Source organism: Corvus brachyrhynchos, unplaced genomic scaffold, assembly GCF_000691975.1.
Source record: "Corvus brachyrhynchos isolate BGI_N302 unplaced genomic scaffold, ASM69197v1 scaffold133, whole genome shotgun sequence".
NCBI lineage: Eukaryota > Metazoa > Chordata > Aves > Passeriformes > Corvidae > Corvus > Corvus brachyrhynchos.
Genome location: NW_008237249.1, coordinates 543,926 through 571,600, shown reverse-complemented (window position 1 = coordinate 571,600; position 27,675 = coordinate 543,926). Strand labels below are relative to the sequence as shown.

General features: G+C 53.0%; 1 protein-coding gene across 3 annotated transcripts; it reads right to left on the bottom strand.

The window, feature by feature from the left end:
* On the bottom strand, positions 1 to 27,675 carry KIZ (kizuna centrosomal protein). Of its 3 annotated transcripts, none has more exons than XM_017730446.1 (12): positions 26,907 to 27,675; positions 25,462 to 25,618; positions 23,414 to 23,506; positions 19,687 to 20,014; positions 18,274 to 18,490; positions 14,741 to 14,875; positions 14,094 to 14,258; positions 12,779 to 12,914; positions 11,947 to 12,088; positions 8,070 to 8,169; positions 1,816 to 1,859; positions 1 to 242 (listed from the first exon to the last, which is right to left on the bottom strand). In XM_017730446.1, exons 1-12 carry the CDS (start codon positions 26,933 to 26,935, stop codon positions 139 to 141), a joined length of 1,650 nt encoding a protein of 549 aa, XP_017585935.1. In that variant the 5' UTR covers positions 26,936 to 27,675; the 3' UTR covers positions 1 to 138. The 3 variants fall into 3 exon arrangements, with proteins under 3 accessions (XP_017585935.1, XP_017585936.1, XP_017585937.1); XM_017730447.1 differs by having other exon boundaries at positions 25,465 to 25,618; XM_017730448.1 differs by having other exon boundaries at positions 11,947 to 12,082; positions 26,907 to 27,672.

Genomic DNA, 27,675 nt, shown 5'->3' with positions numbered 1-27,675 from the left:
TGTATGGGACCCATCATGTTTATTTGGTATTTAATTTTCTTTGCCAATGAAGGGACGAGCAGCGCTTCGGCCCGCGGCACGCTCACCGTGTAAAAGAAAAGAAGAGTTTGTTTCTTCCCAAGAGCCAGTGCCAGAATCTCAATCGTAGAAGTCACCAAAGTCGTCTGAACCTGTGCTGTGGGTCTGTGGGCGCAGAGCAGCCTCAAGCTCGGAGCTGCTGTCATCAGACTCGCCCCAGAACGCTGCGGGTGGGGAGACAGAAAGCAGAGCTGTAAAACCTTTTCCGTGGCGATGCCGTTTGTCACGGACGTGAGCACGGGACAGCTCTCCCGAGGCCGACCCAGGAGTGGGAGCTGGGAGCCCCGACCCCAGGTGTGCGTGTCCAGCGCGGTGTCCGGCAGCGAAGCGGCTGTGCCCGGACAGCGGCCTCATTCAGTGCTCCCACTCCATTGTGCCGCAAGGTAGCCGGGCAGAACATTTCCACTCCAAGCAATTTACTTGACCAGCTGCTGCCTGAATCGCAGCTTTGTCTAGTCTCTTCCCCTTTCTCCCACTACTTGACCCTGCAATGAAGTCACCAGCAGGCCGTGACATCGCAGAGTTGGCACAAAAACGGCAATGACGTCACGTGTGAAAAACCACCACTTTGAGATCAGATCAGGTCCAGGCAGGCCTGATCTTGTAGCTTTAACCTTAGGCTCTGGGAATCAGCAAACCCTTTCCCTGACAGCAGCAGAATCCCACGGCAGTTCAGAGTGCCTGAGAGATTTCTGGAGATGTGAGTTCATTTGACCCACGGATAGAACAGAACGGGATGCGTGGCACACGCAGTGAAGGCCACAGTGGCTGACAGAGCCGTGCTCTCTGTTCCCACCCATTCCAGAGGCTGCTGGCTGTCCAAAGGCAGCGTGGGAGCCGCAGTGCCCGGGACGAGGCCCAGGGCTCGGCCAGGGACAGCAGGAGGAGGAAGGCTGTCACACTCACAGAGGCTGTGGCTCGCATTTGAGGCACTTTGGTGCCTCTGACGGCACCAGCTCCATAAACACCTTATCTACAAATGCAGCAGCTGCAGCTTTCCTCCTCCATCCCCGGCCCCCCGGGCCGCGGAGCTGTGCTCCATCGGGAACATCAGAGCGAGCCCCGCGCTCGCTGCCACGCCGAACGGCTCTGAGGAAAGGGGCCGGGGACGCGAGAGCCTTTCAAGTGCCACCAAAGCAGCCGTCCTTGATGGCATCTGTACCTCAGTTCCATGCCATGCCTCTAAAACCAGGCCATTCCAGACTGCCGGGCACCCCGAGCAGGGCTCCAGGCGGCGCTCCTGGCTGCTAGCGCTGCCCTGCTGGCAGGAGGCTCCGTTAGAGGCGGCTGTGGGCCCCGGCGGGCCTTGCAGGGGGTGAAGGGGAAACTGGAGTGTGTGGGGAGCGAAAACACGTAGGGCCCAGACACCAATTCAGAACAAAACCAACCTGGCCACAAACAAAACCATCCAGCTGCACCCACATCACAGGGAATACTGAGGAACCCTCAGGTTTCTCCTTCTCCACGTTCCCTCCACCTGCTGTTCAGTGGCGTTTGATTAAACCCTGCAAAGATCCCGACTCTGGGTTCCCCACCACCCGCCCCACAAACACGTCCTCTGTGCCCTGGATCTGTCCTCCTCAGCTCCCTGCTGGCTCCCACGTTGAGTCAGGGACGTTCCATGCTTTCCCTCGTCTGTACTTTACACAGGTCCTAACGTGGTTCTGGGAGGGCTTCTACAGTATAAATTACACTAGAAAGACACTAATTTTCCGCAGCGCAACATTCGTCTCTTACCTTTGGATCTTATGACAGTTACTGGTTCCTTCCGCAATTCAGTCCTGTAAAAGATTTCAAATAATCAGCACAACGTCTGCAATTAAAAAAACGTAAGCGACTTAAAAAAAAAATACTGCGGAATGGTTTAAAAAAACAACAACCCGGGAACTTCTGTAATTACTTCCCTCCCCCCCAAATAACTATTTAATCATGCACTTCTTCACCTAAAAGGTGGAGAAATTCATGTGCAGCAGGGACACTGGTCCAGCTGTTCCTGGCATCGTTCCCTGTTAGCCGCACTGATTTACGCCAGCACCGAGCTAAGGTGCAGAGGAGCAGGGCCCTGTCGAGCTGCTGCCGCCCTTCAGAGCACGCAAAGTACGGGGAGACAAAATCCAAACAAAAATAAACCCCCCCCGGTGCTGCTCCCTGCGCCTCCTCCCTGCGCGCTCCTCCGGATCCCGGCGCTGTGCCCCGGCCCCATGGAAATGTGCAATCTCCGCTGCCTTTGATCTACCTTGATGTGTGTGCAGCCCGAGCCTGCTCTGCTAAATGGCCGCTCTTGTGTCTGGAGCATCACAGGCCCTTTTGAATCTCTCAAACAAGCTGGAATCATTTTGATCTTTTGTGTGCAGCGCGTGCATTGTGTTGGGGCTGGGGAATAATCGCACGGGGGCAAACACGGGGGAGAATTAACTGTTACAGCAGCAGTCCTGCAAGAAGCTCCAAAAATAAAGCTTCAGCTGATTTTAATAAGGAAGATCAAACAGGAGATATCTGGGACATCACTGGGCCAACCAGTGAAATATAAGCCAATGTCAAGGTGCGGTTTGAAGCTGTGACCTCGGTCACAACAGGACTCTCTGAAATGGCTCTGATTTGCTGCATGTCATTTAGAAACACGGCAGCCAATACAAAAGTGCCTAAAGTGGGGAGCTGCAAATATTCCACTATTGTGGAGGCATTTGTGGAGGAGACAAAAAAAAGCAGGGATGATTCCTTGCTTGCATTACCCTCAGTATTCAGTCAGAATTTGGGATTGCAGCTGGAAAGCCACACGTGAAGCTTCACACACTGCAGCTACCAGTGGTGCAGCCACTTTTCCTTTTCACCCAGAGAAAGCTCCCACTGCTTAAATCCCGTTTCCTCTCCAAAGGCTCCCGCTTTGCAGACAGAAGTTCCCAGATTATTAAACACAGCCCCAGTTCCACCAAGGCAGAAGTGCCAGTACCAAGTGACAGCCCTAGCAGAGTACTAACAGTGCTGTAACTCGTTATTACCTTGTTCAGTAAAAACCTTAAACCGGTGGGCTTCAAAGGTTTCTCCAACATTCCTTTAGTGCGCCATCCCACCGCCTTTCCCTTTTATTCCGAGCAAAACCCCGCACTGCCTCACAGTCTCACTTCTCTTTCAAAGACATTCACTCGACAGGCTACCCAGAGAGGATTTGAAGCTGGGGCCTCCGGGCGGATCCTGCAGTACGCTGAACACCCCTAGCACCCGCTCCCTTTGGCCAGATCTCCTGGCCCTCAGCACTTCCCAGGAGGTGCTCCAAGCATCCCAGGCTCAGCCCATCAAAATGTGCTCAAGAGGCTGCGCTGTTTTTCCCTGTGTTGTGGAGCACAGAAGCACTTGTTGCTGAGCTGCAGCTGGTGGGGGTTCCTCCTGCGGATGCTGGCACAGGAGCCATTTCAAGCAGCCGAGGAGCCGATCAGGGGGCAGCAGCCACCGCTTCCCCTCGGCTACAGCCCGGCCTGCTGCTGGGAAGGGAGCGTGGGATTCCTGGGGTTTTCAGTTAGCTTCTCACAAAAGCCATTTGACAACCAAGTTTGTCAGGTCTGTCCCACTGCTCTCCGTGGTTCAACCCCACAACAAACACCAGCGGGTCAGTGCTTTGGGTCCGGTGCTGAGGGATGACCAGGGACGACTGACCAGGTCTCCAGGGCTTGGTCCTCCAGACCCAGCTGAAGGATCCGTGGAGAAAGGACCACCGCGGCTGCAGGAAGATCTGGAGACCTTCCCACTGCCACCCACCCCAGCTTCCCATGAAGAGAAAGATCAAAGCTGGCAGGAGAGCAGGGAGAGAGATGTTTGTGTTCTACCAAACACCATCCGTTCCCTGGGGTTCATCTCCCCAGGACTAATCCACCATGCGTGGAATGGGGTTCACTCCCCAAGGAGCCCAGAGCCAAACACAGCCATCCCCGGAGAGGGAGATGGGGACAGGGTGGCAGCAAAGGCTCGGCAGGAGAGCTGCCACACAGGGAAATGCTGGGCAGATACTGAAAACGGAGCGAGCACATCGGAAAGGCCAGAGGGGAAACGGCAGCTCCCCCAGGCCAAGCCTGGAAAACGCTGCAGGGAATGAAGTCCAGGATCAGGTGCGCAGCGTTAGGCAAAGCTGGGAGATGCAGCGGCACACCTCTGCGCCGCACAGCAGCTGCGCTCGCAGCCCCGGCTGCGGCAGCGCTCCCCCGGCAGTGGGAGCACACAATGGGCACAGACCTCCGCCGAGACATTTCGGGGCATAAATGGAGCCAGGCCGGTCCCAGCGCCTCCACTAATCCCCCGCCGTGACCTTCCGATATCCATTTACACATTTGCTTCTTCCCGAAAATAATTCCAAACTGAACCCAGGCTCTGACAAAGAAAAAACCCAAACCAGTTTCACTTCAAAGGGCCTTTTAATCTCTCCGTTTCTCTGATGAAACAGGCTTTTTGTACCGAAGATGCTGCAACACTAAGAAATGAAAAAGCTCCAGGAAAATATTTTTCCCTCTATAAAGAAAATTAATATTAAGAGGAAAATGCCAGCACAACAAGAACCAAGTTAATCAAGGCGGCTCGCTGGAAAACAGCAGAAAACCTTTACCGTGGCCTGAGTGTCTTTTTGCTAAAGCACCTGTTGAACTTCTCTGTTTTAGTGTCAAGAGAAAAAGACACCCAAAAAATTTGGGATACCCTAAATGCCAAGGGATTTCCCCGCCCTGGAAAACCAAGCATCTACAGTACATATTCTGCACAGCGTTACATCGGCAGTATAAACTCAAAAGTCCATTCATCATGCCAGAGCTGGAGTAATAACACTGAATTTCAGTAATTACACTGCGAGTAGGATGACCCTTATGTCAGGACACAAAGATTTCTATCGAGCTGTGTCTAAGACCGCTCTCTGTTTAGATTCACCACGCTGCAGAAAAAAACCCCCACTGGCACAAAGATGCATCACAGCGCTGCGAGGAAGCTGTGCGGGAGAGCAGGGGCAGTGCCAAAACGCCCACTGTTCCCTCTGTGCTCGGCCGGCAGATGTTGGTGCCTCTCCCCACAAACCCGGCAGGGCATCGCCACCCCAACAGCGCTGCTTCTGCGGCAGCTGCGGGTGCAGCCGAAGGAGACAAAGCTCACGCAAACAGCTGGAGCGGCGGAGAATCCCGCTGGAATTTTCAGCCAGCTTCTTACAGAAGCCATTTGACAACTGGGAGTACATCAGGGAGATAAAACCATCGGATCCTGGCTGGTTTCTGGGTGCACGTCCCAGGAATCCGGACCCGCACGGTGCCACTTTCCCTGGAATTCCAAGGGAAACGGCGTTTGTGCGTGTCCTGAGCACTGCCAGCCCCGAAGCCCTGGGATGCCTCCTCAGAGCACAGCGGAGTTTTCGGTGCCCGGGACTGGCTCGGGAAGGGGGGAGCGGGGGATGCGCAGAGCCTGAGTGCCCCCCGATGGCCAAAGCCAACGGGCCCAGGAATGATTAAGAGATGAATTCGACTCTGCCAACTTCTATTTGCATGTCACTACAGCTGTGTTGGGCAACAGGGCTGAAAACCGGCCTTCAGAGACCCCCCCCAGAGTCCTCCCAGCAGATTAATTAAAGTTTAAAATACTTTACACCGTGTTGGTGTCCTGACAAATCCAAAGCGGGCTTTGGTTCTCAGCTGATAACGCACCTTTAATCTCCAGATTACTTGGAAACGAGACAGCGCAAACAAGTCAAAGGAAAATAAAACGCTCGCATCCGAAATGGGGAATTCCCAGAAAGCGAGTGACCTCCACTGGCTGCATCCATCGCTACAGCCCCCCGGAATGCCACACACATCGCTGCCCACCCGCCTGCGCTCGCCGGCAGCCTCGGCCCTGACTTCTGATACCTCCTCCCCCGCCAGGACCGTGCAATCTAACGCCCCCTCTCCTGCTGCAGCACCCACCCCAACACCCCACCCAAAGGCGCATCTCCGTGCGTGGAAATATCCCCCGGGGAAAGTAAAGGAGCCAGGGAAAAGCAGTTCTCTCGCTGGAGGTAGAGCAGGCGGCATTTGCGGGAGAAGAGGAAGCTCTGGCATGCACCACCGAACAAAAGGGAACAAGTGGTCTTTACTCGGAGAGCAGCTTCCTATTAAGACTCACTCCGTCGTACATTATGCCTTTCATCCCCACTCAACCACAAAATGATTTTGCTGTAGGAAATACAATGGCAGAAAAAGATTTACATTGAAAGAATCTTTAATAATAAACTGTTGCAGATCTGCCTACTTCCCCATGATTTATAATACAATAAACATCGGATTCTATTAAGTCTCATGCACTGAAGACACGCACTGAAAACCCGAGTATGAAAGCCCTCAATTCTTCCCTTCTCCAGGCCCATAATAGTGAAACGAGCATGGATAAATGTGCTAAGAGTATCTCTTTGCATCTTTTATAGCTTGTGTGTATCAATCTGTAAAGCTTATTAAGAAAGTCATTGCTATGCAAAGCAGCACCCAATCTCTTTCTCTTGCTTTTCAACAGCGCGCAGTGTTTAGCCAATAGGGCCGGGCCCCGGCCCCTCATTCCGCATTCATAACATGCAACATTTGCACAATGTGTATCTCAAAGGCTGCTGAATAGAAAGCCTTAATACTCATGTAAACAACTGCAAACCAATTACTTAATGAATCAGGCCCACACATAATGAGGTGCCAGACAAAGAGCTATAAATGCATTTTTGCGCCCGAGCCTCCGCTTTAAAGTAAAATCCCTCAGCTGTAGTTTGGGCTTAACTGGCACATGATAATTATTGTCTGGGGGACATCAGAGGAGCCACGGTTTTTATTCCGGTCCGGCGGGGTCCGCGCCGAGGTCACTCATCAGCTCAGTGACAAAACGCGGCAAAGGAGAATTTATAAAGTGCCACGGCCGAGCTCGCAGGGATGTTTATTCTCAAGTAGTGGGTTTGAGACCACTTGTGAAAGCAATAAAGCCCGAGGAGTGGCTGCCGGGAGCGGAGCTGCAGTGCCGAGGAGCCGCGGTGCGGCACGGCACGGCACGGCTGCAAACAGCTCTGCCTCTTCCTCCTCCCTGTGCCGCACTCCGGGCAGCCAGCACCGAGGGCTGCTCCCAAACCCCGCGCTGGGAAGGCTGGGCCTGAGCCATTTGCAAAAACTGACTCTGACGCTGACTTAGAGGTTTGTTACGGTGGCTTTTTAAAGCAGCATCAGCACGTATCCCTGCACGTATCCCTGTGCTGCTGCTGAGCACCGAAGAGGCCCGGAATTACAGAGACCAGAGGGAAGTATCTGAAATCTGTTACAAGTCAAAATTGGAAAAATAGGGGGAAAAAAGGCAAAAAAAATTGTACAGCATCTAACCAAGGCAGAAGTGGCCACAGGCACCGTGACACAGCAGTGCAGCAGCAATGGGGTTTAGCTTGGAGAGGTTTTATTTCAAATAAAAAGTAGTTAATTTTAAGTTACACATTTTATTCAGCTGCACTGATCCTGCGAGTAAATCCTCAGGGCCCCGTCCTGCTCCTCCTGCTGTCCCGGGCCTCAGGGAAGGGCTAAAATGTAACATTTCAGAAACTCATCTACAGGAACACCCTTGCATTTCATAGCAAGGCAGGGTAACTTGGCTCATCATTCTCAAAGTTCCAGAAAATATAAAAAGAGAAAACAATTGAACCTAAGGTGGTAAGAATTAATCCCACACAAAAGCAGGAGCGCCAGTCATCGATGCTGGCTTACAGCTCGCATTTACTGTGCTTGAATCACAGAAATTCTATGAGTTTAACAGCAATTGCAGAATTGGGACTGGCCTCCCCCACAGCAGCCTAAAAATCCGCATCATGGACGCAGGAGGAGCTCATGACCTGAGGTGTTCCAAACCTGCAGTGTTTGATTACGGAAACACCAACCTTAACCCCGGTCCAGGTAAAACAATAAATCGGGGGAGTTTCAGCCCTTTTCTGTCGGGGCTTCTCCCTCATGGAATCATTCCCAGTGTTACAGCTTTACCTGGAGAAGGGAGGAGCGCTTCCATCCGACAAGGAGCTGCTTCCCGAATGCGCTTCCAGGCTGTCACTTCCTTTGGGACTGTTGTGGCTGCGATCCCAGCCTGTGCAGGAAAAACAGGGACTGTGAACTTTCCAGGTTCCCATTTACATTAATCAGAAAGGTTGTTTTTGTTCTCCTTCCCCTTAAATGTAGATTATTTTGGAATGTTACAGTTCCGTCAATATTACTTGATACCTCAGTTGTTTTCAGCCATTCTCTTGAATTAGATGAATTATTAGACAATAATAAATAAATTCTGTAAAATAACAAATCCAATAAAAATCGAACTAAACACTTATCCTGAGATTTTTATGACTTAAACAGCCAAACACCCAACTATTTCAAAACCTTTTATCCACACTTTCCTTTCTTCCCTTTCCCCCTGCTCTGTGGATCTCATTTCCATTCTGTAAAGATTGATTTAAAAAAAAAAAAAAGAGGCAAATGGATTCATTCACTGGAGTCAGACAATTGCTCATCTTTGTGTTAGTTTCCAAAGCACACGATGCTCAAGCACAAATCCCACTCTAAAAGGCTGCTTTGCATATATATTTTTTATATATATGTTTTTATCTATAGCCCTGCAACGATAACCAAGCCCTGCTGTCACCAATGTCCCAGCCCGGGACCATTCAGTTTTTCTGTCCACATTGAGGCTGCCTCTGCTTTAAAGACAGGCGAAGAATTTCCACCCAGAATTCACAACTCTAGAAAGACTCCGAGGTCTTTTAGGAACTTAAGTGTCCAACATGAGCTACCGGAGGGCATCATCCAGCCGGACTTAAGTGCAGTGTCCAACCTGGCGCTGTCCCGAGGAATTTTCTCCATCCCAAACATATCAGATGATATCCAACAGAGCAAAAAGTTGAGTGAGATTTATTAATGCCTTGATTGGTGCACTGCAAGCAGCGCCTCGGAATCCTCAAAGGAGGACCTCGCCGGGAAGGACACGTGGGCATGGGAAAAGCAGTGGCAGGATGGTTGGCTCATTGAAGGTGGCCCAAAAAGGGAAGCAGAATCCAGCTCGTGCTCTTTCATGCTCCTGTATGATATATAAAGAAAGGCTAATTTTTTCTTCTTAAGAGGGCTTTTCCTCCTTATTCCTACGCTGGAGATTTTATACCCGGGGAGCGGCTGGGGGTGACGTTCCAGCTGTTGTAAAAGCAGAGCCCAACGAGTGGAGCGGTTACGCCATTTTTATTCAAATCCTCTACAGCCTCAACACCTGCTCAAATCAAAGCCACGAGTGAAGGGGAGAGAGAGAATCTGGTTTTGTTAAAGATTTAACAAACCTGCCCCTTCAATGAAATCAGCAATTTCCTACTCATAAATGAGACTCTTAAACAGTCATCCAGCAAAACAAGAAATAATGGGTTTTATCCTTTTTAATCTCGCATTATTCGCCTACCGCAGGAACAGCCGCTTTTACGTGTCTGCCCCGATAAAAAACAAAGCATCCATGGAGGAGCTGAGAACGAGCCCAGATCTCCCCCTGTATCCTCACATAGCCTGGTATCACAGGAGATTGCTGTTATCAACCAGCTCCTCTCTGGGCGAGCTGTGCACCAGGTACAATCCCTTTAAAGCCCATTATCCGCAGCCAGCCTTCCACGAGCTCCAGACAGGGTGTTAGAGAACCAACACAAATACTTCTGGAATATTTACAGAATATTCAAGTAAATAAATGTTTTGGTTCTCTTTTTATGTAACAGAAGTAAAAGAAAAATAAACCGAATCTCCAGGAGAGCCATCCTGAAGACTGTTTGGAGGTGTATCCACACATCTCTCACAGTGAAGTCCATCAAGCCCCAAAAGGCTTCTGGTGTTTCAAACCAGCACTTTAAAAATGCAGCAGCTACTGAAATAAGAACCACCCCAAATCTGTATCCCTTAAGCTCAGAAAAAGTCACACGGCAAAATAATCACGTACGGATGGACATCAAATACCAGTTCACCTAAACCCCTCAAAACAAGTTGTTTGAGCCCAAAAGCCAACATGCAGAGATGTGGCTTCTATTTTAGGCCCAGAACGATTCCAGAGCCCTGGGGCCACAGCAAATGGTGACGATAAAAGGGAACGAGCAGCTGCCTGGCAGGGAGAGGAGGGGAGGGGAACAAGGAGCCTGCAGAGGAGCACAGGCTGAGGATGAGGGCTGAGGATGAATCGTGTCTGAAAGGAGCTGCTTGGCTTTCAAGTGAGGTGTGAGAAGCCTCTCTTCTGGAGACAGAGGAAGGCAGAGACAGCTCCCTCGCAAGGGACGGGTTGGAACTGGAGTTACTGGGCTTGGCTGAGGAGCTTCTTGGCATTTTTACACATAGGAAGCATTAGCACTTGCACGTCTGCTCCGTGAGAGAGCCAGGAGAGGTCGGGAAGTCTCAGTGATGGCAGTGGCTGGAGGGAGCTTTGGTACAAGAGGCAGAGAGGAGGCTCCTGGCTGGCACAGGCACGGCTCCCGTCCGGCAGGGATCTGCCCCACGCTTATTCTAATGATCCCCGGTCCATTACTCATGGAAAGAATTGAACCAGCAACCTCTGTAGTTGGCCATATAATTACTGGATCTTCCCCATGGAGACTGACCCCGGTAGCACCGACAGTGGGCCCCGGTGGGCTCAAGGAGAGGCTGTTCACACAGGGTGCATGTGGAACATGATTACAAGGAATTAAAGAGGCGCTGCTGCTCCCCACCTTTGTTTCTGCCAACGTGAGCGTGGACCCTGTGATCTGACGTTTAATCTGCACTCGGTGCGAGCGGCTGAATTTGCTCCCTCTGAAGCCGCCCCCGGCACTGAGCCCCAGGGTGTGATTATATAACCCAGTCAATGCTGGGCCCGAGGTTAATATGCAGCCACCCCTTCCACCTGTAATGGGAATCTTTCCCACCACGCTTTCTTCCCCGCTCTCATCTTCACTCCAGTCTGTGACTTCTGGATGTGAACACGCCGTAATGAAACCATTTCAAAGCGGCAGCCATCAGACTGGTTTGCTTGCTTTTAAGCCCTACTCCCTTTAATTTCCCGGTTTTGTTATCTCTTGTTTATTGATCTAAACTATCCATTACCGCTCTCAAAAGCAGCGCCCACTGGGAACTTGCCACCCTGCCTCTGTAGCTTCCTCACAGAAGGACAAGCCAACCAAATGTCTTGAGGAATTGAAGAGCCGATGGATTTGGGAAACAAACAACCTGCAGCAAGGCCTGGCGGCGGCGGCGTGTGCCAGACCCACTGCAGGAAATTAGCTTAAATCAAAGTCCGGTCGCCTCTGCACGCAAGAGTGGCGTGGATTTCGGAGCCTGGACCAGCCTGTTTGCATTTGCTGTGCAAAGACCATGGCAGCCTAATTGCCTGCTGCTGCCAGACTCTGATGGAAGGGGTGCTCCAGGAGCAGGGTGAGCGAGCTGCCGTCACTGGAATAATGTATTCCCTCCCTGTGTGAAGGAATGAGCTGGGCTCTCCCACACACCGGCACCTCCTGAGCTGGGAAATGGCCCTGCACGAACCCTTTCGTTTGGGCAATTCCTTCTGTGGTCCGGCTTTGTCAGGAAAGGCAGCAAATGCATCCCCCAGTTCCTAAACGGGAGATGTTTTGTAAACGTGCACACGGAACTCACAGATCCATTTTATAGCGGCCACAGGGCTTGGCCTTTTCCTCTCCCGCAGAAAAACCTGCCACCGCAGGCATTACTTAGTTTGGGAAGGAACCAGAATCTCAAGGGATACTGAGATATTTAGGAAAATCCCCCCCAGATCCATCACAGTGGCTATGGCACAGGCCCCCGGGGATTTGGACAGAACACCCCTATGTCCAGAGCAGGCACCTGGAGCTGGAACGCCCGTTACCTGGTTCTCTGCTTTCCAGCTGCTTTCCTTCCCCGCCGTTGGTCGGGATCGATGGCAGGCTGCGCGAGGATTCATCGCTCTGGACAGGTGACCCATCCTGACGCTGCTCTCCCAGAAGGGCCTCTCCCAGCACCACCTGAGACTCAAAACAAAAACAGTCACAGCTCCATTATTGTCCCCCTCGAGTGTTTTCCAACGCACATTTAGGCTAATCCGCACTCCCCGGGGCAATCTGCTTCCAAGGTGTTTCTGTTAGATGTTCCATTACCTTACTTCTAGGGTGCTGCTCTGGGGCCCGTTTTGGGACAGAAACATGGACTTGAGTCTGTAAAATCTACTTGATGTTCTACCCTAACTCTCTCACCGTTTGGTAGAGCAGTTGTTTAACAACACAGGAAGAGGCTGAGGCACTCGCAGCCTCTGGAATGCCAATTTCATTTATTTATTTAAAGAGTTGGCTATGACCTTTTGCATTAGCTTCGAGAAACCATGAGTGCGCCACCATTTATAAAATGCTCTCTGTCTTCAGCACTGAACCTCACTCTGCTTAAAAAAAAGTAAAAATACATCATTAATGATAAAAAGTCACAGAAAGATAGGAGCCTTGTGATGGTTCGCACCAGAGCAAAGGGGTGAGCTCATTCCAATGCCTCACTGAGGTGAAGGGTGGGGACCTTAAAAAGCCCCTTTTCCTTTGGGATTAAGCACTGGACATCTGTTCCTGGGGCCCCAGGGCTGATTAACCACAGACTGCCTGTCCTTGCCCGGAAAGCCACACCCCGCCAGGGCACAGCCGTAGAGGTGCTGAGGAGTCTCCGGTGCTGGTGCCCACCTGGCCGTCCTGTGCCTCCTCTCCCGAAGCCAGCAGCTGCTCAAACATCTCTGCCACCTGCTCCGGGAGCTGAACCTGGCGCTGCTTCAGGAACAAGCCGTGGTGGCTCAGGCGAGTCCGCAGCGCGTCCATGTCCCTGGGGAACAAACCGGCACCGTCAGTGGGACACCCCACCCACAGCAAAAACCACCACCCATTTGGGCCTTAATTCCCACTTTCCCTTTTAAAAATGTTCAAAGGGGAAAATGTAAGAAGCCACTTGCAACTTCTGCTAATGTGGGGGAGATGGGCAGCAGTGACCACCACCATCATCATCACGATGCCTGCCCTGTCCTGAGGCTCAGGATCTAAAGACACAACCCCTGTCTCAGCACTGTGGCCTTGCTCACTCCCTGGGGCACAGCCGGGCACCCACTGCCTCAGGCTTGTTTTTTGCTCAGAAAGAATAAAAAGGGGAAAGGAAAAAAAAATAAATAAAAGGTGTCTTTTAACGTAGAAAATCTCAATCCTGCAATCCTTTTGTTTGCCAAAGATGTTTGTTTTTGCTGTTGCTCCAGTGAAGTTTCAGAGCAGTGAATTCCAATTAACTCCACGAGTGTTTGTCCCTAAGAAACCATTCAGGAGACACAAGGAGATATTGGTGCTCGCAGGCGTATCAGCCTCGCAGGAGAGGCAGGTACCGGCACAGAGACCCTTCTGCAGCGCTCACAAGTGCCCCGATCCTGCCAGCACTTGAGCACTGCGGAGCCTGCGACGGGGAGGGAGGTCTAGACAGAAGCTAAGCAAGACAGAGTGGAAATTGTTTTCATTTCTGGGTTAAAGAGACCTAAAAAAAAAAAGTAATTCTCACTTGTCCTTGTGGCATATGCACGGGGAAAAAAAAGCCCATTTTAAATAACTGCACTTTGTTGTTTTTAAAGGCCACGTGCATCTTCTGTCTCACACAAAGTAATTTCCTTCTCAAAATTACATTTCCCCTCCTTACGTGCCTGAGACTCATTGCAGGTCCCGGCAATGACTGGCTGAGAGGTGTCTGGAGTTCCTGCAATTCCCTGCCTGCCAGAGGGGCCTGGGGTGGGAGACACTGCGGACTGGATGGGCTGGGGGGGCCCCCAGGCTGCCCTGTGGAGCAGAAGTCCCCACTGGGGAATGGGAGGGAAATAAATTAACTCCCGAACGCTCCCATTCCGAGTGCCACGAGGTGCGGGCCCGGTGGCCTCCGTGCCAGAGGGGCGGCACGGATGCGGGGGCAGAGAGGAGGATGCTCCTCACCCCCAGCGGGTTCTGCATCTCCCATACCTGGTGTCTCCCATACCTGGTGTGCTCCTCGTGCCCCGCTCCGCCCGCGGCCCCGCCGGTGTTCTCCAGCGGGAGGCTCCCGCTCCGCGTGCGCCGGGACACGAGCAGGAGCTGCCGGAGCACCACGGCCTCGATCACCTCGAGGTCGCCCTGAGTCAGCTCGCCGACCTCACCGTGAGCACTGCAACACAAAGCAGGGGGGACGGGCCCCGTGAGCACAGCCCATCCCAGGCTGGAGACGGGACAGCCAGGGGACAGCCAGAGGGACAAACACCCGCGGTGCTCGGTGACAGTGTGGGACGGGACAGGGAGGTCGCGCTCAGCACTTGGGACGTGCCAGGTGCAGCCTCCCAGGGAGAGGGAAGCTGAGCACGTCCCCTCCAGTGGCAGGCCGGGGGACAGGCCTGTTTGGGGCCCCTCTTCCTAACTCCCGAGGAATCCTCCCGTCACCAAGTGTGTGGAGGCTGTGCATCATTGTCAGTACAGCTACCAACAACTCCCAGTTCTCGTACCTAGGGGTCCGGAGGCTGAGGAGGGACAGCCGGGGCTCTCTGCCACTGGTTTTGACAACACCCCGGTTCTGGTGATTCCCTTTGCTCTCTTACTATATTTACTCCATTTTTCTGGCACGGGCCACTTGCCACCCGGGCTCCACTCACTCACCTGGGCAGCTCCGCTGTCCCCGAGGGCTGGCCCTGGTACAGCGCGCGGTGCTGGGGGCTCGTCGTCTCCACCAGGTCCTCCAGGAGCTGCAGCGCACGGCAGAGCTCCGAGAGCTCGGCCAGCATCCCGCCGGGCCTGCGGACGGACAGACAGGGCTGGCAGTGACCCGAGGGGTGATGACGGGGCTTGTCAGTGCATTCCCATCGCACCCCCTGGAAAAACAAACAGCCTCGTTTGAGCTTTCCAAAGCAAACAGCAAAAACCACGTTTCTGAGCTCTGTAGGAAGGGGGGCGGGGGGGAAGAAAAAAAAAAAAGCACACGAGCAAACAAACCATCCAAAAATCAGCCCGGGCTGAGCGGCCGCATGGAAATTACCCCCGTGGCGAGCACTTTAATTCCTTCACCTCCACAAGCGAAACAAATCTGGTGACCACCTACAGGTATGGGGACAGCCCTGGGACCTCAGAGGGGTTTTGATGAGGCTGCACCTCTATAATGATGCAAATGAGGACTTAACCACTGAAACAATGCCGCAGGCTAATCCCGGGACAGAGGTGTAAATGGCTATTCAGGTCCCCGCTGCCGCTTTGTGGGGCTCCCAGCCCAGGTCTCGGCCAGCTATGAACACCCCAGCTGGGGCAAAAGAGAGTCCTCTTTCTTTTCCCCACATGCAGGAGCTGACATGTTTCCGCAGCTAACCCCGGCTCGCTCTGCCTCCAGGGAGAAGCTCTGTGCACAAAAACTCGCAGCATTTGCACACTCGTGCTGAGCTGTGCCCAAAGCTGTGTTTTCCCTCCGAGTGTTGGGCAACAGCGAACAATTAAGTGGGGGCCGCCGTGCCTTTAGTCGAGTTTCCTAGACATTTAATAAGCAAAACAATGCCAGGGAGATCACATAGGCAGTTAAACAGTGCTTTCTCTTTTCCCCCAGCCTTACAAACCCTGTATTCCAGCGGCCGGCTCGTTTCCCATTGTTTTCCTCCCGCTGGGTGGTCCTTCCAGGGTGCCACTCGAGAGGGATACAATAATAAAAAGGGAAGGGGAAGGAAGGGACACCAACATAAAGAAAAACAAAATGTATGACAATCTGCAGCAGGCTACGGATCAGAGGTCAGCAAACAAGAGGTCCTTCTCTTTTACAGGTTGCTTCCTGGAAACAGTCTGATTAAGCTGACAGCTTGAATTATGTGTTACATTTTGTAATGCACAATCCATCTGTGCTAAGTCCTCCTCAATGCAGCTGAAGCAGCACAGGCATAAGCTCTGCCTTTTTCCACCCCCTCAGCTCAGGCCTTAAAATAGTCATCATCTTTCTCCACGCTAATTCTCAGAGACCCTCTCCCCCCGCCGCCCGCCCCCCGGGTTTAAGCCCTCAAAGAAAGGGCCGGGTGCTGCAGGGAATGGTAAGAGGACACGGAGCCTTTCCCCTCGGATCAGCAGCTCCAAGGGAGGGGAGGCCAGGAGCCTTCACAAGCGCAGCGAGCCCCCGTGTGCCGGGGGGCTGCTGGCAGAAACCCCTCCCGGGCTCTTCCCGCGGGGCGGGGTGTGAGAAGGCAGGGGTGCCCCCGCCCGCAGCCGCCGGAACACCGACGCTACTTCCCACCCATCACCGGTTTTAATAACCAAGGCAGCGAAGCTGCAGCACCCTACTGTGACCGGCAACCAGATGCAAACCTTCTGCTCAATCACCTTTCCCAACAACATCTCCCTCCCTGTTGCCAACAGTTCACTGCAGGGAAAAAACCCCAAAATTCCTGAAAAAACCAGACTGGCATCTCTGCAGTAAGACAGGAGAGGCATTTGCTCCAAAGATGAAAACTTGTGGCTTCCTGGCACACAACAAGGACTAGTTTTGCCTCTGGAGTCAGCCACGGTCTCTGCTCTTTTCAACACCGTCCCTTGTACTCATTTCAGATAATTCACCAGAAGCGTAGGATCAGTGCTTCCTTCCGATGCCACAGCGACACTGCTGCAGTGGGAGAGCCCAAGCTACACGCATTTCAACTTAAGGCAACAAATACACAGAATTTGGGAAATTTCAGCACATGTCTTCAGTCAGCGCAGGAATTTCACAAGAGAAAACCACGGGGGCTGGAGGGACATCGCATGTTGTGAATCCGTGGTGTGACAGAGCAAAGGAAGCTGCATTCCCATGGTCTGGGTGACTTGTACAATTGAAATTCACGTGCTAATCGCTTGCAAGCCTTTCCACAAGATTTTTGGCTCATTTGTTTTGCAAGGCTCGGGCATGCACGCCGCATTCCAGGTGCCTTGGAAAGCCCACGCGGCCGTGAGCGCAACGAGGGAACGGCTGCTCCTCAGCTCCTGCCGGTTGATCTGCCTTTTCATTTTCAGGTAAAGCAAATTAAAATCTGTATTTTTTCTGCAGCACCAGCAAGCAGTGGTGATCCCACTTCCACGGCCTTGAGAAGCGGAGGCATTCAGCTTGGCATAATGGGAGGAGAGCTCTGCGCCGCGGTTCCAGCCGTGCCCCGGGGACAATGCAGGCGCTCAAACCTTGTGTATAATTTCCCCGGGCCTCGAGAGCTGCTCCATGTCTCATCAGGCGCTGCACAGCGAGGCGAGGCCTCGCCGGGGAGGGAACACAAGGTTAAACTGCCGGCGCTCAGCTCTGACTCCTCTCGCTCTGCTGTGATTAACAGGTGGGATACAAAGGGAAAACTGGGGGGAAGCTATTTACATGTAAATCAGAGGATGTTTCCATAGCAAGCAACAGCCCGATGCAAATGGAAAGGCTAAAGTTGCAGAAGTGTCTGCTGCTGGCCCCCAGTTTCTGCTCAGGTGTCACCGGTTAACACCCGAACCAGTACTGACGTCAGCACCGCCAGGACAAGGCGCCCAGGAACGCGGGGAGAACAGGCCTTAACCAGATTTAAACACTCAAACAACCAAGACGGGAAAACCCAACCAACTGGCAAAAGAGGACAATTCATTCTGCAGGAGCACTTGTTCTCCAGGGCTAAAAGTGCCGTTTCCTCTGCATGATGTCCCACTAAAGCCCTGCCAGCCCTCCAGGGCAACCCGGGCCAGACCCGGGGACCATCTCACGGCGGGCACGGCCCTGCCGGGACAGGGATGCACTTCCCTGTCTCATGAGGGCGTTGCGGGGCCGAAAATCCGGCTGGGATGGACTTACAGCCGACGCCCTGGCGCTGCACTTGCTGGCCACAAAATCCTGCCGCTGTCACCTGGCAGCAGAGGACAGGCCCTGTGTCTGCAGCGCACTGTCCTCCTTCTCTCTGACTCTATTTCCAAACAAAATGCTCCAACAGTTCAATCCCCTGGAAGTTTTACCCAAGTAGAGTCACTGGAATAAGATTTGTGTACATTTAAAGAACATCCATCTGCACCTTAACGACAAATCCTTCGCTTGGCAGCTCTGACCCCAGTGAGGTGCCCGAAGCCCCTGAACGCCCAGCACAGGGACAAGGTACTAAAGGACAGGGGAGAACTTTGTGTGAGCTCTGGTGCCCCGACCAGCCCAGCTGATCCAGGAAACAGGGAAGTGGTACCTGTGTGGTGCTGAGCTGTCCAAGGGCTCCTCCTGGGCTGCAGGAGGGCTCAGGGGTGGCAGCAGGGAGCCCTCCGGAGTCTGGGCATCCCCACCCTGCTCCTGCCGCGTGTCGGGAATGCTCGGCTTCGCCTCCTCCTCAGCACCAGCAGGGACCGGGAGCTCAGCACTGCTCCCCTCCCTGTGAGCCCGCCAGCTGCTCAGGCCAGGCTTTGCCCCTGTAACAACAACAAAAAATAATGCATCAAAGATATAAAACCAGTAATTATTCTTCTCAAAACACTAGCAGCACTATGGAGTAGATCACAGCGTAGGGAATGAAACCAAGCTTACCCACACTATTCACCCTGTGTGAGGGAGCATCCATCCCTCCATCCCTCTATTCCCCTTGTCTGTGGGCTTCCCTGCCCACGGCCCCTGTCCTTCCATGCTCCTCTCACAAGGGGGAGTCCAGGGAGGCTGCAGCCTTCGGGGTTTGGGGACAAACCGTGAATTCCTCAGAAACCACGCTGGCACAGAGACCAGCTACCTGACCAAATCAGCTCTGGAGGAATCAAACAGAGAAGCCGGAGAAAACATCTCTTAGGCTAAAAAAAGTGCACCCCAAGAGGCTCCTACTGCACCCATTTTGGGAACCTTTGAGCAGGCATGCTTGCGTGGAGGCTCTGAGAGGCTGAACTGGGGTGACACAGACGCGCTGCTCGGCTTTTCACAGACTGCCAACAGTTAGTGGACCAGCCAGTGCCGTAACAAATTGGGATTGCTACAGAAATGCCCAGTTTTCCATAAAATTCACCTTAGGTTTAAATTAACCAGCCTCTGCACAGCCCCCAGCACTCCTGCTTGGTTCTGTCATGGGGTTTCACTGGGACTGAATCACCTCAGGTTTGTGCCCCACAGGAGCCGCACCAGGGCCTTGCGTCTGAATTTGTGGAGCAGGGATGTGCAACAAACCCAACTCCTTTGCCTGCTGGGGAATGGGGATACAGCGGAATCGAGGGGTTTTCCAAACCCACCCACACTGCTGAATCCCAGTTTGGAAATGGATCAGCTGTTGTGCACCAGCTCTGAGGGAGATGGAAACCAGCCCGAACCAGAAGTGACTCCTCTGATGAAGCAGGTTCACATTAAACCTCTCCAGATGAGGCTCAGACTACGCCAGGGCCTCAGTGGGCACAGCAGCGAGGAAACTTTCCCTCACGGCACCCCCGACCAGGATCAGCGCCCAGCACGCCCTTCCCTGTCCGGGTGAGCGGCCTGGGGGGGGAAACAGAGTCGAAAGGAAGAAAGAGACAAAGAGAGAAAAAAGGAATAAGGGCCACCACACTCCAAGGCCAGTGCCAGAGGTGCAGGAGAAGGTGCACACGGGCATGGCTCTGGCTGGAGCAGACAGGGACACATCCCACTGCCGTACCTGGGACACTTCCCTGCTGCTGCCCCTGCCTGCGGGGCGCTGCTCCGGCGCCAGAAGCTGAGATGAGCTGCTCGGAGCCTTCCTCACCGGCAGCCAGGTCCCCATGTCCCGCTGCTCCCTCCTCACCCTCTCCAGCAGCGCTGCCGGCCTCGGGACCGAGCCCCTCAGGGGACGTGGAGCGCTCAGGCGGGTCCTGCTGGGAGCCCAAGCCTCCCGTGGCCCAGGCGGCCGATGTGGGGCAGCCCAGCAAGGCTGCTGCTGGAAGGCCCAGTTCTCCTGGCTCGGCCGTACTGGTGCCAATTCCCGCCTGCTCTCCAGCCTGCAGCACCTGAAACACACGGTGGGACGTGGCTGAAGGAGACAAACGGGACACAAACTGTGCGTGGCACACGGAGCTTCTCCAGGTGCCACGCGGGGCTCTGAAGAGAAAGGTGCCACAGAATTCAAGGGTTTGCTACGGCATCAACATTACACAACCCCGGCACACATTCCGTGCATCCCAGTGTGAAACGAGGGGCCAGGCCTCAGTTAAAGCTCCACGAGCCAAAACACCCAGTGGCAGGAGCTGCCTGCACCCCCAGCCCAGCCCAACAGGACCCGAACGCACCAAGGACTCAAACACACCTAAAAGGTGACTGGATTTTACAAAGGGTCAGACCTCTGAGACTGGGATCCTACACAGACTTTGGAGACCCTGGACCAAAGCACAACGCTTAGAGCTGCCTACAATGCCACAGAGCCCAGAGGGACCATCGTGCTCTATGTGTGAATCACTCAGCAGGTCCAGCTTCCCTCACATCATGGAACAAGGCAAGACTCAGTTTCGGCGTCTCCCTCCTGCTCTTCCCATGGCAGTGACATCGCCTTTCCCACCAGCTGACGTGGGACACGGAGCAGACACATTTTAAATGGCACTCTCCTCCAAGGACTGCTGAACTCGCACAAAGCCAGCTCCAGGAGTACAACCACTCTGCTGCTAAACCCCAGTGTTTTAATACTTGCCTCTCTTTCTCTGCGAGCCTACTCAATCAGGACAATTTGGGAGGAGTGGCCGCTGCCACCACGACTGCTGCAGGGTCACCGCCGGTTTATGCAAAGCCAAAATTAGCCATCGTAATGCCATTGTTCACACTAAGCAGGGCTTCCTCTCCAGCCCCAAATCCCAGCAGGACAATTTACAGTCACCTCCACACCTCTCCCCTCTCTTTCACTGCCTGACCTCTTCCTCCCACACAAAGTCAGCTGCCAAGCCCAGCTGAAAGGAAACAAAGGCATCTTGTCTGGTCTGTGGCCAAGGTTCCTTAAAAAAGCTCGAATTCCACGTAACAAGGAGCAGAACAAAAAGCCATGAAGTCATTTTAAGGAGCAGTAAAGGTTTGCCACTCAGATTAAGTTCACCACTTATTCCATCACCACTGCTCTCAGGTTCCTCCTAATTACTTCTCGGGCGTTGGATTTGGTGCCTTCTAATGCCTCCAGCCAGTCCTGCGTGGCTTTGGCAGCTCCTGGACGCAGTGCCCCAAAACAAACGGATTTCGAATGGGCACAAGCACAGCACATATCCCTAACGATCCCTTTCCCAGGGAAGAGGCTCCTGGGAGGTTCCAGCATGCCCGAGTCCAAAATCTTCTGAAGGCTCCAAGGAAGTGCATCACGGCACACAGGATCCGGGAGCCGGGGCTGTACAGCTCTGCCAGCCGGGAAGGAGCTCCTCAGTGCGGGACTTCTGAGCTCAAGGACTCCCCCGGAAGCTGGCAGCCCAAAAGGGCACACGTCAGCCACAGAACATGCCAGACATTCCTGATGGTGTTTGAGCATTGGGATACTGCCCGTCTGCAGAAGGCTGGTTCTGGGACTGTCCTTCTGGGTCCCCGAGGCCCAGAGATGACCCCCCACGCTGTCTCTGAGGGGGCCATCACACAGTCACTGCATCCCAACCAGCCTGAAGGAAGCCATCCCAATCCCAGTGCTGGGAAATAAAACCCATTCCATGAGCTGCGTCCCGGACATCCCACGCGCTGACTGCGCGCTCTCTGTGACTGACTCGGAGCAGCAACACTGAGAACAAACTCCTGTGCTTTGGACAGGAGAACCAGCAGATTTGAAACCAAGAAAACCACCAGAATTAAGAGCTGAAGCACAGCCCAGGGACATGGCAAAAGATGCACAGTGTAGCTGAAGTTACCTCTGTATTTTAGGAGGGAGATGAGGAGGAGGAGGAGGACAGGGAATAAAGGGAGTCCACGATCAACTCCATTACTGTACACAAAGTGACATTTTTGGGCACACGCCACACTCTCGTACTGTCCAAAACCTGCTCACAGTGTTTAAACCCCCGAGTCACACCACGAGCCTTTGATGCCCTAGCACTGATGTCAACTTCTCCATCGGATGGAAATCCCATCTCCCACACCGCCTGCCCTAATTGGACAGCTCACATTCCAAAATAAACCCGCCTTTCCCCACAACACCTCCCGGTTCAGACCGCAGTTTGCTCCCTGCCACAGGCCTGCCTGTATGGGTCAAGGCTGCTCGGGTTCACTGCTTTGTGTATTACAGTTTAAAGAATGCTCTAAATTCAAGGTTTTTAACTTTTTAATCTACGGGGAAAACTTCCTATAAACTCAGATTAACGGCTGCTAATGCACTGAAGAAAGGAAACCAAAAACCTTCCTCCTACTATAAAAACAAAATAGTGTGGCCTCTGTTTCTTTTCTGATAAGAGTCTTAAATACCAAACATTTAACTGCATAATAACATTCCCTGGCAGCCAGCAGCCTGCTTAGCAGATACATAAAGCAGGTAAAAGGGGAAAAAGTTAATTTCTTGGCTGAATGATTCCATCGGTAGCTATAGGGCAAACTAGAAAGTCTTTTAGTAAAGTAGCAGTTGATTCTTCTATCAATCTGCAGCACACACACTCTTCCAAGGAATGCATTAAATATGAAAATCATATCCCGTTATCATCTGTTCCCAGCTTTCAGCCCAGTAAGCTTTCCTTAATGAATGCTGTAGCCTAAGGGACGCGCGTGCTGCTGGCTCCTCGGAATAATGGAGTGATGCTCCCGTCCTGCCTATTCCGGCGCCGGCGGGCTGAGGGGCTTCCACACACAGTCACAAGTGACTACTCTTGCCAGCATGCTCCAAGTTATTACAAGATGTTTTTAGACATTTCATCTAAAAGAGCTTTGCTGCGTTTAGTGGAGAAAACAGCTCTGGTCTTGAACTGTATCATTTATATGGAGATAGGAGGAGGGATTAGGAGCCTGCATTACTGCAGATATATGGCAGCAGATATTTAAGTATTCCTTGTCAGTCTTTTTGTCTGTTCCTCAGATATGCAATCTCCTTCTGCTCCTTCTGAGGAAAGGTCAGAACACACAAAATTATAAACACAGCACACGGCTCCCCGGCTGCAGTTCCGCAAATATCCCTCATTAGCAACGTTTCCTCCTCGGTCACGACCACCTCCACACCACCCGGCGCAGGAATTATAAAAGCCAACAGGAAGACGTGCATAAACAGTCCGAGTGCTTTTTTAATTCCAGCTCTTTGGATGAAATAATCGCACATTTTACCCGGGTGGTTCTCTCTCTCCCGGGCACTACACACAATCGCGTGCTGCACGTGCCAGCGCCGCCATCCCCACGGAAAGGCTGCGCAGCTCCGAGGAGAGCACGGCGCTGCAATGAAGCCCATTTCCCCCCCCCCCTCCCCACCCCATTACCTGCTCGCTGGATCCTTCCTCCTTGTCACCTCCTGCTGACAAGCTGCCCTCTTGAAGGGATAACAGGTTTTTAATTTCCCTTCCGTACCATTCCTAAACGGGAACAAATCCGTCACACAAAACTGGAGGCCAAACAACCACCCCCCACCCCCCCACCCCGAGAGACACCACTTTGCAAAATGCACTTTGCAAAACGCGCACCTTTAAATGCAAAGTCCCCGCAGCCTTTTTAACTCAGGCTGTCTTTAAAAGCGGAGATCTCATTTTCTCCTTGCTTTTCCGCTCCCCTGCCCAAGCAGCGTGGCCTGTACACAACCTGCTGCAGGGCTTTCGTACACGTTTACTCATCATTCAGAATCCTACAGAACAGCAGTAACTTGTTGACTCGTATTTATTGCATCCCAACCGGCATCTGTAACACCGAATTACTGCTGCTGCCTCCGGACAACGACTCGGCTGCTTCGGGATGAAAACGAGCTCCGCAATGTGTTTTTCACGCCCCATCTTACAACTGGCTGGGCTGCCGTGAGGAACAATCCCCGGCAGATGCTGCAGAGAGCAGCCCAGCGGGGAAGGAAGGCTCCGTGCTGGCTGCCCCGAACCCGGCTCTCCCCGCTCCAGGGTTTAACGGAGCGGCAGCGGCGGCAGCGCGCTGGGAACGGGGCTGGGCATTGCCTGCAATCCGAACTGCAGCCCCCAGCAGCACGCTGGGACAGCCCGGCTAGGAGCACTCCAGGAGCTGAGCTGCAGCAGGGAACAGGCGTGGGAATAAACCCTTCACACAATTAACTCGCCCGCCCCTGCCCTTCGCTCCGGCGGCGGCGCCGCCTTCAGCTCCCAGGTAGGAAGGAGGCTGCTCGGGAAACCTCCAAACGTGGAACCGTAAGGAACAAAACCTCACCACCTGAGGGGTCAAGATGCTCGAAAGAAACTCAGATGTAACTCCCGGATTTGGCTGAAAGCTGCAGCGAATTTATTTATATATACCCTAAAGAATTACTGACCAAACACAGGGAGCAAAAGTGCATCTTTCAGAAACAATAGGAGTTTTGTGAGCTACAGCCACATAATAAATGTGCACAGCGTTGTGATGAAGCGCTCCTAAAGGGCATTCTGTACGGAAAAAGAGGAGCGAAAACAGCAATAATTTCTTTCTGTGTACTCCCACGATAGATTGAATGATTGCACGCTCCATAACTCTCCTGCTCTCCATAACTAACACTGAGGAGATGTCATTCGTTCAGCAGCTCCGAAAAGTAACCGCAACTTGGCAAAGATAAAATGGATGGCACAGGAACATCAAAATGGGAGGGCTGAACAAAAACCCCGCGTGCAGCCCCACCTGTGGCACTCTGACTGGGACTCACAGCAGGGGTCAGAGCCACCGGCCCTGACACTGGGCAGGCTGGTGAGCTGAGGAAGAAAAACCCCTTCAGACCATCAGGGGAAAGGTGGCACCGCAGCACAGCCCCCTCTCCTGCTCTGCTTCAGATAACAACTAAAAATCAGGGGCAGGGAATCACACACCCCAGGGACAGGCTCTGAACTCCGGGCTGCTGCACTGCAGCCAGGAAAAGATGTTCTGGGAACGTCACCAGATCCAACAGGCGCTACCTAGGCTATAGCTGTGTGAGGAACAAGCGCAGCCAAATTCTTCTGAGGAGCGCCGCTGCCCTTGGAAAGCAGGAACGAACACAGCTCCCTCCCAGACTGTGCTCCCCCAAAAACCTGGCTCCGTGCAGCAGTGCCACAAGCAGACGTCGCAATCCCATTTTTGAAAGTCTGGAATCATCACTTTGCAACTGAACTTTAGGGAACAGCATGACATCATAATAACAACAACAACAATAATAATAATACGATTCAAGAAACCCTCAGGGCTTGGCTTTTTCTTACAGCAGCCTGTTGAGTCTGGGGTACTTCAGACCTGTCTGTTCTACAGCCTGAAACACGGACCCTGATGGAGTTTGCTTCCAGCTCTAGGACATACCAAGAGATTCCTGCATAACAACGGCAAACACCCCCGATCAAGTCTTATAGAAAGTTACTTCCATCTTCCGGATGCTCTCCCAGCCCGTGGTTTCCATGTGAGCCTCCAGCTGCAGGAACTCCCAGCGCAGGGCCCGGTTCTGGCGCAGGGCCAGCTCCTGCCGTGCCGACACCGCTGCCAGGTGCCTCTGCAGCTTCAGGTGCTTCAGTCTCACCCTGCAGGGCGAACAACAGGCACTTGAAGAGGCGTGAAAATAAACCAAAAGCATCCAGCACAATCACCCCGCCTCAGACACACAGACCCCGACACCGAGGGCGAGCTGCCCAGACCCCAAAAGGAGGAGACTCGTTCTTCTGCACACCTGTATTTATATAGGCATACACGTGCCGCTTCCCTGAAGATTTACACAGGGGCTTTGGTGTTCCGAAGGGGCAAATACATGACAGATCTCCTGTAAGTGTGTTTTACATGGACTGCGTTCCAGTCGCGCCGATCCCGTTAAATCAAAACGGAAGCCGTAGCAGAGGAACGTGTTCCGCAAGCCACCCGAGCGGGAACGCCGAGGCTGAGCTTTCACAGCTGCCTAAGCCCACGGTGCCACCGAGAGGGGCACCGGAAAGCCATCTGACCCAGCTCTCTCCCACCTACAGATTCCCTTCCAGCCAGGCCTCTTTCCCCAGGGCAGCCACCCGGCATTAACGCCAACACAGGGAAATGGGCACCCAGAGGTGCCCCTGGCTCACAGCTCTCCGCTTCAGCCAGGAGGGAAACTGCATCCCAAAGCCCCCAAGACGTTCAGAGGAACCACGGTCCTAAACCTGTTAGGTCAAACCAAAGCCAGTAACACCAGGAAACAAAGTACCTGTGATGCTGCCCCGCCTCCACACATTTCCTCCTCAACTTGTATCGGCATTTTCTGCCCCTTCCAGCAGCACCCAGCCCTCAGTCCCTGGAGCTTTACAGAACCCCTCTGAGGAAAGGAGTGCAGCACTGGAAGACACTGCTCAGTCCTCTTTGGCTGTTGGGACTTCAGGATTTTTTTTTTGCTTCGGTTTGCTGTTTAGGGTTTGGGTTTGTTGGGGTTTTTTTTGGTACAGACTGTCCGTGCAACTTCCGTTAAACAGATGCTGCAGAAAGAATCCAAGGAGCAGGACCAGAACCTGGAACACCCCCCAGGGCTTCTGGAGGCTTTCCACTTTCTAAGACCCTGGGATTCTCCAGCACGGACTAAGCTGTGGTGGCTTTGTAAAAGTAGGATAAAGCCAACCCGCACGTTCGTTGCTCCCAAGATTCTAGTGTCCACAGAATGAGGCACTCATGCTACTGCTGCAGTTATTTCATCAGTAACTTGAAGACATGAATTTTACATTATACCTAACATACAAATATAAATGTATTATTACTGACAGACCTTCCAGACAACATCGTAAAGGCTTTCCAAGGTAACAGAACCCTTGTACCTAAAATGAAATAACCCCCCAAGAAGCTTTTGAATGGGCTTACAGGTATGGATCAGCCACCGTGTGTTCCATCTGCTGCCTTCCTAATTCCAGCCTTTTGGCTCCACTGGAAGAAAACAAACAACACACAGCAAGATAAAAACATTTCCCCACCTGAAGCCTCCGAATGCCAGAACTAAGGGGTTTTGCAGAGCACAGCCCTTGCTGAGCAGAGAGCTCAGCTCCGCTGGGAGCTACAGACTCATCTGCCAGCCCAGCTCAGCACTAAGCAGAACAACTCCCAAGCCTTCACCCCTCTCTTTGTTCCTCGCTGGAACAGGGTTGCTGGAAAGGCAAAAGATGCCTGAACATCCACAGGGGACCCACTGGAACAGCCAGAGACCCCAGGAAGCTGCGGGAGTGAAGGGGACGTCACACACCCCAACACGTCTGGGCACCCTTCTCCGTGCATTTGGGCTCTCCCTACACACACGGACACACGGACAGCACCTCCCAGTTTCCCTGCAGGGAGGGGAGCCAGGAAAAGCCCTTCCCGCTGCTCCGCCTGAGAGCAAGGTTTTAGCCATGGGATGGATCCTGCCAGCGCCCAGAGCAGGACTAGGGTTTCGCGTCCTGCACATGGCAATTTAACAGCCACGCTCCATCCGGGATCTCATCCCTTCAATTTCCCCTTGCACCACGGACAGCCAAGCAAGCGCCAGTTTCGAGATCTTGTTTTTACACTTGTCCAAGTAATTTTCGTGCCTCGGAAACGGAGAACACCGGTACCCTAAGGGATGGGGACGCCGATGGATGCGAGCACCCGTTGGCTC

Coding starts and splice junctions, on each gene's coding strand:
- KIZ (XM_017730446.1), bottom strand. CDS start 26,935: ATGGAACACACGGTGGCTGATCCATACCT. Junction 25,619..26,906: donor ACGGTGGCTGATCCATACCT/GTAAGCCCATTC, acceptor TTCGCCCTGCAG/GGTGAGACTGAAGCACCTGA. Junction 14,876..18,273: donor GACAGCTCAGCACCACACAG/GTACCACTTCCC, acceptor GTCCGTCCGCAG/GCCCGGCGGGATGCTGGCCG.